This window comes from Amblyraja radiata, chromosome 1 (genome assembly GCF_010909765.2).
Source record: "Amblyraja radiata isolate CabotCenter1 chromosome 1, sAmbRad1.1.pri, whole genome shotgun sequence".
Lineage (NCBI taxonomy): Eukaryota > Metazoa > Chordata > Chondrichthyes > Rajiformes > Rajidae > Amblyraja > Amblyraja radiata.
The window spans coordinates 59,021,034-59,033,190 of NC_045956.1; the positions used below are offsets into that span (position 1 = coordinate 59,021,034).

Consider the following 12,157-nt stretch of genomic DNA (forward strand, 5'->3'; position numbering starts at 1 on the left):
AGAAACTCAGCGGGTAAGGCAGCATCTATGGAGCGAAGGAATATGTGACGTTTCGTGTCGTGACCCTTCTTCAGACTGATGTGGGGGAGGGGGGTGGTGGAAAGAAGAAAGGAAGAGGCAGAGACAGTAGGCTGTGGGAGAACTGGGAAGGGGAGGGGAAGGAGGGAGAAAGCAAGGACTACCTGATTTTGCTTGGGTAGTTTATACCCCAGCAGTATGAACATTGACCTCCATTTTCAGGTAGTCCTTGCTTTCTTGGGCAATCTTTACTGGACTTGACCTTGCACTAAATGTTATTCCCTTTATCCTGTATCTGTCTTGGACAGATTGATTGTAATCATGTAGTCTTTCCACTGACTGGACAGCACGCAACAAATAAGATTTTCACTGTACCTCGGTACACATGACAAGAAACTAAACTAAGTTAAATTAAAGTAAACTAAACTGACTACCATGGCCATGTGCAACTTGCAAATCTGCTGAAATTGCAATTTTCTTTCTTCCTCTCAATCATCAACGATATTGTTATTCCTCTCTCAGCTGTGCATTGCCACAATGTGGTCAATATTTAGCCTGTGCTGATGTTGCAGTCAGCAGAAGTTCTTATGCTGTCCATACGCTAAAGTAATTCCTTTGATTTACCATTGGGACTGGCTTTAGATCATGATGACAAATCATAGCATTACTCCCAACCATTTACAAACAATGTTTTTGAAATTAAAAAGCCCCGCATTATAAACTCAGCTCTGATCTACTGTACATCTTCTGGGAGATGTCGTTAAGATGAATATGTTGCATATCGTTGTTTATAATGTTTTCTTGGCCAACCTCGCACTATCTATAAACAAGCTTGTACTAGACTCTACTCTCTGTATCCTAAATCACACTCTCTCTTTCATTCTCTACGCAATGAATTCCATCGGCATCCTGTACACTCTGCCTAGCATCTAAAATTCCTAAATTCTTCCATTGCCTTATCACTTCCATTCTCTTCAACACCTCTCTGGAGTGTGGCGGTGCCTAACGGCAGCGGCTCGACTGCAGTTCGTCTGTCTTTTTTTTAATTTTTGTCTCGTTAAATGTATGTTTTTGATTCTAGTTTTTATTATTTTTTAGCTGTGTATATGTGGGGGGTGGGGGGGGGGACCGTTTAATCTCTTCCCTGTACGGGGACTTGACTTTTTCCCTGTCGGGTCTCCGGTGTCGTTGGGCCTAACATCCTGGAGCCGGTGGCGGCCTCCGGCCGGAACCAACCTGAGGGCTCCAGTCGCGGAGCCTGCGGACTTGCCATCGTGGAGCTGGCTGACTTGGGAACGGGATGAGCTGTGGTAGCGCGCGGCTGCGACGCGACTTTGGAGCTTTGGAGGCTCCGGCCGCAGGCCCGGTGGACAGGAACATTGGGAGCTCGCAGGTCCCTGGTGGGAGACCGCTTTTCGGAGCTCCTGCAACGGCAACTTCTCCCGCTGGAATCACAGGGTTTAAATGATTCGGAGCAGGGCCTAACATCGCCTGGCGCGGCTTAAACAGCCGCGGGACTTACCATCGCCCGCTGGGGGCTTTAACATCGGGAGCCCCAGTTGGACTGCTGGATCGCGGGAGAAGAACAAAGGGAAGAGATAAGACTTTTGCCTTCCATCACAGTGAGGAGGTGTTGGAGATTCACTGTGATGGATGTTTGTGTAAATTGTGTTAAGTGTGGGTCTTGTTTTTTTTTGTAATGTTAAGACTGTAGAAATGTAATTTTGTTCAAACCAAGCTGTATGAATCAAAGATCCTATAGCGGAGCAAGATAGGCCACTCCTGCGAAATGCAATGGGCTGACGTGTAGTACGCTACGGAGGGGATCCTGGGCATTTTTCCCCGCCCATTTTAGTAACCGGAACCTACCCGACCCGACCCGACTCGCAGGGTAATCAACGTTGTGGGGGAACAGTTTTTGTGCGTGATATAGGGTTAGATTCATAATTCTGTTAGTTCATAATTCTGTTAATTCTTGTTAAAGAATAAAATGTTTATAAACACACATACATGAATGTGATATAGATGTATATAATCATATAACACACACAATTATATTTCTTCTGATTTTTATATCCAATGATGAACTTTATTTCAGACTAGACAAGGGACATTAAATAATAAACATTGTAAACCTCCCCGCAACTTCACATACACACCAGGCCCTATCCCACTCCTCAACTCCCCCCCCCCCCCCCCCCCCGGCACTCCCTCGCCTCCCCCCACACTACAATGTCTCCCCCCCTCCTATGCTGTAGTCCCTTAACCCACCAGCCCCCAACCCCACATCTCTCCCCATGCTCTCTGCACGCCGGCCCCTACCCCACCTCTCTCTCCCAAAGATCTTATAGTGGAGCTCCGCTATAAGACCTTTGCTCTCTCCCTCCCCTGGCCCTACCCAACCCTCCTGCGCCACCACTACCCCACTTGCACTACTCCCATCCTCTCCCCCCGCTGCCCCGGTCCGCGCACCCCCCCTCTCCCCGCCTAGGCCCCAGGCCTCCCCGCTGCCCTGGGCCGCACACCCCCTCTACCCACCTAGGCCCCAGGCCTCCCCGGGCCGCATACCCCCCTCTCCGCGCCCAAGTCAAAGACCAAAGCGAATATACGGGAGCGGAGGCGGAAGCAAAGATCCGATCTTTGGCCGGAAGCAAGATGGCGGAACAAGATGGCGGAGGCTGGTTGCTAACATGGGTCCTATAATCACCCATGAATCTGCCCATGACCGTACTACGTGTTTTGCGTAGGAGTAGGCCACCTTGCTCCGCTATAGGATCTTTGGTATGAATTACAATAAAAGGCATTCTATTCTATTCTATTCTATTCTATTCTATTTTCTTCTTCCCTGTTGAAATCATGCAAATCCCTGAGAGCCCTGTAATCTCACACAATTAGCAATCATGCATTTAGTTCCCTAGACCCCAGATCCCTCACCCTCTCGATCTCTCTTTTCTCCCATAAGACCCACTTTAAAAGCTATTTCACCAAGCTATTTGTCATTGGTCTTACCATCTCCTTTCCTGGTTCGGTATTACGTTTCTGTCTTGTACTGGACTTCTTGGAATGCCTAAAGGGTCTCTCCCACTTAGGCTATTTTCTAGGTGACTACAGACGTCTAGGCTGTTGCAACATGGTCGCCAGGGTGTCGCCTGTATGGTTGTGAGAAGTCTCCTCAGTCGCCCAAAGAGTCGTAGCGTCTTTCTGGTCGCTGCTGGATTTTCAACATGTTGAAACATTTTCGGAGACAGTCGGCGACAATGGGTTTGACGCCAATGAGCGTAGCAAGACAAGACAAGACAAGATACATTTATTTGTCACATGTACCAATTGGTACAGTGAAATGTGTGGTCACCATACAGACATACGAATAAAAATGAGCACAGAACACGATAGTCTTTAACACAGACATCCCCACACAGCGGGATCAGAGTTTCCCACTGTGAGGGAAGGTTCCAAAGTCCAGTCATCCTCCTCTGTTGTCCTCTGTTGTTCACCCGTGGTCGGGGGGCTCCCGAACCCCTCGCTGTCGCCGCTACGGGAGGCCCGATGTTCAGGCCCGCTCGCCGGATGATGGAACTCCGACGTCGGAACGGGGGAACATTCTGAGCGGCTTGGACATCCGAAACGGCCACTTCCTACCGGAGACCGCGGCTCCCAAAGTCCACAGGGTGAGCCGGGCAGTGATTTCACCCTGGCGGCCCTCGGCAAAAGGTCCCAAGACTCCGCGATGTTGAAGTCGCAGGCCCAACACTTCAAACGGCGATCCCCGGTAAGGCATCGCCCACTCCGACGTGAATCCAGCACTGCGCCGTTGCTGAAGCTTTGGTCCGGTCCCCGGCAGGAAAGGCCGCGCCAATCCAGTTGGTAAGCGGCGAGGAGTGGGGCGAGGACGTGACTCGGAGAATAGTCGCATCCTCGCCAGGACGTGACTGGGAAACGGTTTCCCCCTTACCCTACCCCCATCCTCCACATAGAAAAACTAAAGAAACCTCCAAAACATACTTTAAAACAAACTAAAAATAAAGAAAGATAGAAAAACAGACAGAGGCTGTAGGCGGAGGCAGCCATCAATGCGGCGCCCCTGGTGGCAGACTTCTCCTGACGTAGGTGCTGTTGTGGTTGTTGCTAGGTTAACGTAGATTGTCACCAGGTTAATGTTGGTTGTCGCCAGGATGACGTAGGTTGTCGCCGGTGCTGACTTTGGGGTTTTTTTTGTTGTTAAAATAATGATTCTATTTCAAATTTTATGTCGAAGGTTATTGTCACTTGTCTCTAGCTGGTGCAGTTTATTGTCACGTACCTAACTGGTGCAGTGAAATTCTTTGATTTTGCACAAATTATACAAGAGAGTCGCCACAAAGGCACCGGCAAAGTTCCAACAAGTACTCGTCCCTTCTTCGTCCCCCACGCCGGGTCCCCCTTTGTTCTTAGCGACGCGGCCTGTCCACCTCAGCCGGACCTCGAGACTCCAACCCCGTCCTCGGCACCACCTCGAGGCTCCGACACGACCCGACCCACATCCGCGAGGGCTCCAACTCGACCTCGGGGTGTCCGATCCGACCCGACCACATCGCTTCAACGACTCGCTCCTTACTGTGGCGCAAGTCCTCCTCCATTGTCCTGGTGTGTCTCAGCCCTGCTCGCCGGGAGTGTCCCGGTCCACCGCTCGCAAGGAGTGTCCCTGTTATATAAGACATTGGTGAGGCCACATTTAGAGTATTGTGTTCAGTTCTGGGCACTTTGTTATAGGAATGATGTTGTCAAGTTGCAAAGAGTGCAGAGAAGATTTACAAGGACATTGCCAGGAATCGAGGACTTGAGTAGCTTAGGGAGTAGCTTAGCGTGCTAGGACTTTATTCCTTGGAGCGCAGCAGGATGAGGGGTGATCTTATAGTGTACAAAATCATGAGAGGAATAGATCAGGTTGACGCACAGAGTCTCATGGCCAGAGTAGGGGAATCGAGAACCAGAGGACATAGGTTTAAGGTGGGGGGGGAGGGAGATTTAATAGGAACCCTGAGAGGTAATATCATAATATTTAATAAACATTTAGACAGGTACATGGATACGATAGGTTTAGAGAGATATGGGCCAAACGCAGACAGGTGGAACTAGTGTAGATATTGGTCGGTGTGGGCCGCTTGTAATGAAGGGCCTGTTTCCTCACTGTATGACTGTGACTCTATCACTCTATATGACACAGGATTTTATTTACTTACTTCGTATTTTATGTACACATATAAAACTATGGCAGAGAACACAAAATGCTGGAGTCACTCAGCTGGTCAGGCAGCATCTCCGGAGGCCATGGAAAAATTACGTTTCAGGTCTGGATCCTTCATCAGACTGATTGCAGTAGGGGAGAGAAAGCTGGAAGTGCGGTGGGGGCAGGACAAAGTCTGGCAAAAGACTGGAGGATGCAGCTGGGGTGGGACGTTGACTATCAGATAGGTAGGTGGACAGAGGCTAGTGATGGAAAGGACACAAAATAGACAACAGGTGCAGGAGTAGGCCATTCTTCCCTTCGAGCCAGCACTGCCATTCACTGTGATCATGGCTGACTATCCACAATCAGTACCCTGTTCCTGCCTTCTCCCCCTATCGCCTGACTCCGCTATCTTTAAGAGCCCTATCTAACTCTCTCTTGAAAGTATCGAGAGAACTGGCCTCCACCGCCCTCTGATGCAGAGAATTCCACACTCACAACTCTCTGTGTGAAAAAGTGGTTCCTCATCTCCTAAAAGGGTGATAAAGATGGGGTTAGGTGGAGGGGAGGGGGTGTGTGAAATAGGCAGAATGGTGGAAGAAATGGGTGTGCACTGAGGTGAGGGGGTTGTGGAGGATTGTTTGCAGGCCAATTGGAACCATGGTCCGAACTGTAATAAATTGATAGCTGAAGACATGTAGGCTTTTGCAGTGAGAGTCATGGAGCTGTACAGCACAGTAACAAGCCCTTCAGTCCATCACGTCCATGTTGGCCTTTTATGCCTGCCTGCATAATTCCATTAGTCTGCATGACAAATGCGACCTTCTATTTCTCTGTCTCCCTCAATGCATCTTAAATACAGAGCTTGTATGTGATTCCACCACCTCGTCTTGAATGCACATTCCAGATATCAACATTCTCTGTGTAGACTTCAGACTTTACTTCAGACTTTAGAGACACAGCGTGGAAACAGGCCCTTTCGCCCGCCGAGTCTGAGCCGACCAGCGATCACCCTACGCACCAACACTATCCTACACACTAGGGGACAATTTACAATTTACAGAAGCCAATTAACCTACAACCCTGTACATCTTTGCAGTGTGGTTGGGAGGAAACCCGAGCACCCGGTGAAAACCCACATGGTCACAGGGAGAATGTACAAACGCCATAAAGACAGCACCTGCAGTCAGAATCGAACCCATGTCTCTGGTGTTGTAAGGCAGAAACTCTACTGCTGCGCCACTGCGCCACCCCAAGTGTAAAATGAACTTACCCTTTAGGTCTACTTTAAAACTCCTTCCTCTCACCTTAAACTTATGCCTGCTTATAACTCATCTTTACTAGTTTTTTTGTGGTTGTGCACAAAGATAATTTCTGTTTATTAGAAAATAGATAATATATAATAGAAATACAGTAGACAGATAATAATGGACTGTTTTGTATTTTCTCGAAGCTCTCCCCATATTATTAACCTTACGGAAGTTCATATTTAGGTTGTGATATGTGCCTTACCAACTACTGAGGCATCTCCTAATTAGATTACCTGCTGACCTAGTTGATAAAAGAACCACCTGTTGAACCTTGCACTGAAGGTAATGAACTACAGTGACAAACTCTAGGGAGTGGGCGGCAGAGTGAAGCAGTGGTAGACTTGCTACAAGTAAGAATTTCAATGTTCTGTTTGGGACATATGACAATAAAACGCCCTTGACTAGCTCCTTGAGCAGATCTTGTACCCACAGCTTTTGGATGTAGAAGTGCAAGTGCTTTCACAGAAGCACTGCTGGCCTCATTAACTTTGCTTTGAAAGTAGTCCTTGCTCCTCCCAGATGTGTAATTGTGGATAGTTTTGGAAATTAAATTAAAATGTCCATTATTGCAAAATTGTTCGCACATACAACTTATGTGACAAGAAAAAATCTGAGCTGAAGTTATTTAATTACAAATGTATGTTAAACCTAAAGCACTTTAGACAAAGGCACTGTTTTAAAATGAATATGTGTTCAATTTCAAATTTAATAACAATTTAAACATTACAAAGTGCTTAAAGGTTCCCCTGTGGTTGTGACAGAAATGTAATATTCAGAAACACTGTTCACAATTAACAATCTTTATTTTAGGACAGAAGCATGGCTGAAAGAGTTGTGCAGCTTGATAGTTAACACTCATAGAATATTCAGTAGATCTTCTCACAGGATAATCAGCCCTCAATCCTTGATCAAAGAAAGCCACACTTCATAGGACAATTAAATCCTGACTTTCATCCTCTGGTGTACATGCTAAATGTGCAAGTATTAATATATGTGCACTTAGATACAGCATAGAAACAGGCCCTTTGGCCCACAGAGGCCATGCTAACCATCAACAACCCATTTACACTAATCCTACACTAATCTTAGGGCTAACACTAGCTCTTAGGGCTAATGGAATCAAGGGATATGGGGAGAAAGCAGGAACGAGGTACTGATTGTGGATGATCAGCCATGATTACAGTGAATGGCAGTGCTGGCTCAGAGGGCCAAATGGCCTGCCTACTCCTGTACCTATTGTCTATGTTTCTATCATCAAATTTTACTCTTTATATGTTGTTATCAATTTCCCCCATTCATCTATACAATGGAGGTAATTTACAGTGACCCAATTACCCTTCCAACCTTGCTAAAAGCAAGGAATTGCTGATAGACACAAAATATTAGAGTAACTCAGCAGGTCAGGCAGCATCTTTGGAGAAAAGGAATGGGTGACGTTTTGGGTCGAGAACCTTCCTCAGACTGAGGGTCACGGGAGAGGGAAACTAGAGGTATGTAAAGGTACAAACAAACCAGAGCCGCCACCGATGACCAAGGTGGAGCTCACAATGGTTCATTGTTGGCTGTGGAAGAGGTGATAACGAACAGATAAGTTGATGCAAACAGTGGAACTAGCAGGATGATTAGGGTGAGGGAGGGGTTGAGAGAGAGGGAATGCAATGGTTACTTGAAATCAATATTCATACCCCTGGGTTGTAAGCTGCCCAAGTAAAATATGATGTGCTGTTCCTCCAATTTGTATGTGGCCTTACTCTGACAGTGGAGGAGGCCCAGGACACAATTGTCAGTATGGGAAGATAGACTCAAAATGCTAGGGTAACTCGGGCAGCATCGCTGCATAGAAGGAATGGGTGACGCTTCGGGTCGAGACCTTTCTTCAGACCCGAAATGTCACCTATTTCTTCTCTCCAAAGATGCTGCCTTTCCCGCTGAGTAACCCCAGCATTTTGTGTCTATCTTCGGTTTAAACCAGCATCTGCAGTTTCTTCCTACAACGTCAGTATCGGAATGGGAAGGGGAGTTAAAATGTTTGGCAACCGGGAGATCGTGTAAGCCAAGGCGAACTCAGCATAGGAAATACGGTGTAAACCAGCATCTCCAGTTTGTTCCCACATGGGAATTACAGATGCTGGTTTAGAAAACAGTGACACAAGACGCTGGAGGTTTGTATAGATTTCCATGTTCTCCAGAGATGCTGCCGGACCCACTGAGTTATTCCAGCAGTTGTGCATCACTGCATGTCTTTGGGATGTGAGGGGAAACCAAAGGAAACCTATGTGATCTCAGGGAGAAGGTGGAAACTGCACACGGATAGCATCCAAGGTCAGCACATATAAGAAGTGACATGGAATACAGCGTAAGTATAGCGTGATGGGGAGAAGCACCAGATTCATGTATGCCCAACCTTTCGTTATGAATTTCATTGTCCCATTACAGTACATATGACAATAACACATCCTTGACTCTTCACAATTCACTCTTCTCTTTGCTATTCCTATTGTACCTGTGTATGGTTTATTGTAAGCATTTGACTTGTCATCTGATCTGTCATGGTGTCATCTGATTTGATAGCACACATGCAAAGTTTTTAGCTGGATCCTGGTTCCTGGTGTATGTGACAATAATAAAGGGCAGCACGGTGGCGCAGCGGTAGAGTTGCTGCCTTACAGCGCCAGAGACCTGGGTTTGACCCTGACTGCGGGTGCTGTCTGTATGGAGTTTGTACGTTTTCCCCACAAACACGTGGGTTTTCTCCGGATGCTCCGCTTTTCCCCCACACTCCAAAGACGTAAAGTTTGTAGGTTAATTGTCTTCGGCAAAAATTGTAAATTGCCTCTAGTTTGTAGGGTAGTGCTAATGTACGGGGATCACTGGTCGGCGTGGACTCGGTGGGCTGCCTGCTGACGCACTGTATCACTGAACTGAACTAAACTAAAACTGAATAAGCTCACACTCTCTTATGTTTCCTTTTCATAGCTTGGCACTTGGAGCCCGGACTCTGGGTTGAATGGATCACTGATGGATAAAAAGCTGGAAAACAATATGCGGGGTGTGATGCTCCGTGTTGTAACGCTACCGGTAAGAACATCTTATTCCTTCTCTCCATCAAACTTGCTTCAGGAAGTGCTAACGGTTTACTGGCTGTGGATTTAGCTGGATTTGCATTTGACCTTGTTGGTGAGATCATGTGTGGTATGCTCCCACAACTAATGTTTAATCAATTCAAGAGCTATTAGGGAAGTTAAGGAAATTAATCAACCCAGGTTGTCAGCAGAAGTAAACATTTGCAAATGAAGCTTGATTTGTCATTGTAATGTCTTCACAAGTGCATTTAATGGGTATGCAAAGAGGTAATGGCATATTTTGCAAGTTGCACACTTGAACTATTTATATGTTGAGTCTTTTAGCTGTTAGTGGAGTCTGAAAATTACAGATATTGCAGACTGGTTCCACCAAGATGTTGTACAGAATACTACAGGATATCTTTCTTCCCTGTGGCTATCAAACTGTACAACTCGTCCCTTCTGTCGTAGGGTAGACTGACTCCCATCCTCCACCCCTCCCCCCTCCCCTTCTCCTCCCCCCCCCCCCCCCAATCTTTACACATCCCCAATCCTTTCCACTCGTCACTTTAACTTAATGTTTCATGTATTCTGTGTTTTATGACTGCTGGCAAATCAATTTCCCTCCCAAGATAAACTTCTATCGTATCGTATATTGACGAAGCAGCCACACCACCTTTAATAGACACAAATAGCTGCAGTAACTCAGTGGGACGGGCAGCATTTCTAGAGAAAAGGAATAGGTGACGATTCGAGTCGAGACCTTTCTGCAGACAGGAAACTATCTTCAGAGCGTTGAGACAGATCCTTTGGCCCATCGAGTCCACACTGACTATCGATCACCCATTCACAATTTCTTATCCACTCCCTGCACATTAGGGGAAATGTATGTAGGCCAATTAACCAACAAACACGCATGTCTTTGGGTTGTGAGAGGAATCCCATGTAGTCACAGGGGAACATGCAAACTCCACACAGGTAGCACCTGAGGTCAGAAACAATCCTGGCATACTGGCACTATGAGCCAGCAGCTGAATTTTGGTGGTTTTGTTGTATCCTTACAACGTTTGGTATTGATGAACATGGTCTTTCAGGGTGGACAAAATGTTAAATGGTCAGCTCGACATAGATCACAAGACCTACACCAAACCCAAACCAATTAGGAGCAGACGAGGGCATTCGATCCAATTTGTGATCCCAGCTACAAAGACAGATGTATACAGCAATTTGTTCTTCCCCCGCACAATTAAAGCATGGAATAATCTCCACCCAACTATAGTTACCCAACCAGATGCAACTAAATTTAAAGTAGCTCTTTCTTCCCAATAACCCTTTCTGGCTTAAGCCCTCCGTTCACCACCTCCAGTTTAAATTCCATTTGGAATATTTTGGAGGACCAAGAAACCAAGAACCAAGACAAAGAACAAACATTACTTGTTTGTTAGGAAGTGCTTTCTGTCAGGTTGGTGCTTTCATGTTGCATTGAATGGTTAGCAAATGAAGAAGCAATGCATTTCTATTGCACTTTTCACAATGTCAGGCTGCCCTGAAGTGTTTTAGTGGCTATTAAGTACCTTACTAGGTAGTTACCACTGTAACTTAGGAAACTATGTACAAAATTAGTAAACTAGTTCATTTTATAGTGATATAGAAAGAGCTGGAGTAGCTCAGCGGGTCAGGCAGCATCTCTGAGAACTTGGATAGGTGAAGTTTTGAATCGGGACTCTTCTTCAGTCTGACCTGAAACGTCACCTATCCATGTTCTCCAGAAATGTAGCCTGCACGCCAGGTGATTCCAACACGTTTCACTTTTTGTAAACTTGCAGCTGCAGTTCCTTGTGCCTATGTTTATATTGTGAGATGTATTTTGTATTTAATTTTTGCATGCAACATAATACTAGCTTGCAGTTTATAACAGGGCACGTTATTTCAATATATCTTCCCTGTCCATCATTAAAATTAAGCGGGATTAAGACTTTTTATGCATTCAAACATTCTCCATATATTGGAAATGTCAATGCATTCAGAACTATCGTAGAACAAGCAGGTGTAAAGGCATACTTTATCCATCAAAAGAGAAACTAGTTCATTAAAAACTTTCTATTATAGACATTGCTAGTGCATTATAACTCGCAGTCCATCATCAAAAGTGTTGGTACATTATGCCTTCCATTTGTCGTGACTGGAATAATATGTTTTTTGTGTGGATTATTGTTCTATTAATACTGAATTAATCAGCACTTAAGAGGTACCACTGTAAAGCTGTAAAGCACTTTGCAATGTTCTGAAGTTGTGAATTGAGTCACTAAAACAAAAGCCTTTTTATGTTTTTAGTAATAAAGTCCTAGAGCTATACAGCACGGCCACAAGCTCTTTGGCCCAAGTAGCCCATGCCAGTAAAGTTAGCATTCTGGGCTAGTTCCATTTTCCTGCACTTGGTCCATATCTCTCTAAGCCCTTTTATCTGTTTCACTTCTTATCCTTACATTTCCCTTCTGATCTCCTTATCTCACAGCCTGTTATCCTTTCATCTCTATCCTTTATCCAACCATCCACCTATC

General features: G+C 45.8%; 1 protein-coding gene across 2 annotated transcripts in view; it reads left to right on the forward strand.

The window, feature by feature from the left end:
* Positions 1–12,157, forward strand: part of grid2 (glutamate ionotropic receptor delta type subunit 2) — a 938,240-nt gene that overhangs the window by 740,896 nt on the left and 185,187 nt on the right. For both annotated transcript variants that reach the window (XM_033022403.1, XM_033022410.1), the window contains exon 9: positions 9,511–9,612. In XM_033022403.1, coding sequence (XP_032878294.1) covers positions 9,511–9,612 — 102 coding nt within the window. The remainder of the gene's footprint in view (positions 1–9,510; positions 9,613–12,157) is intronic.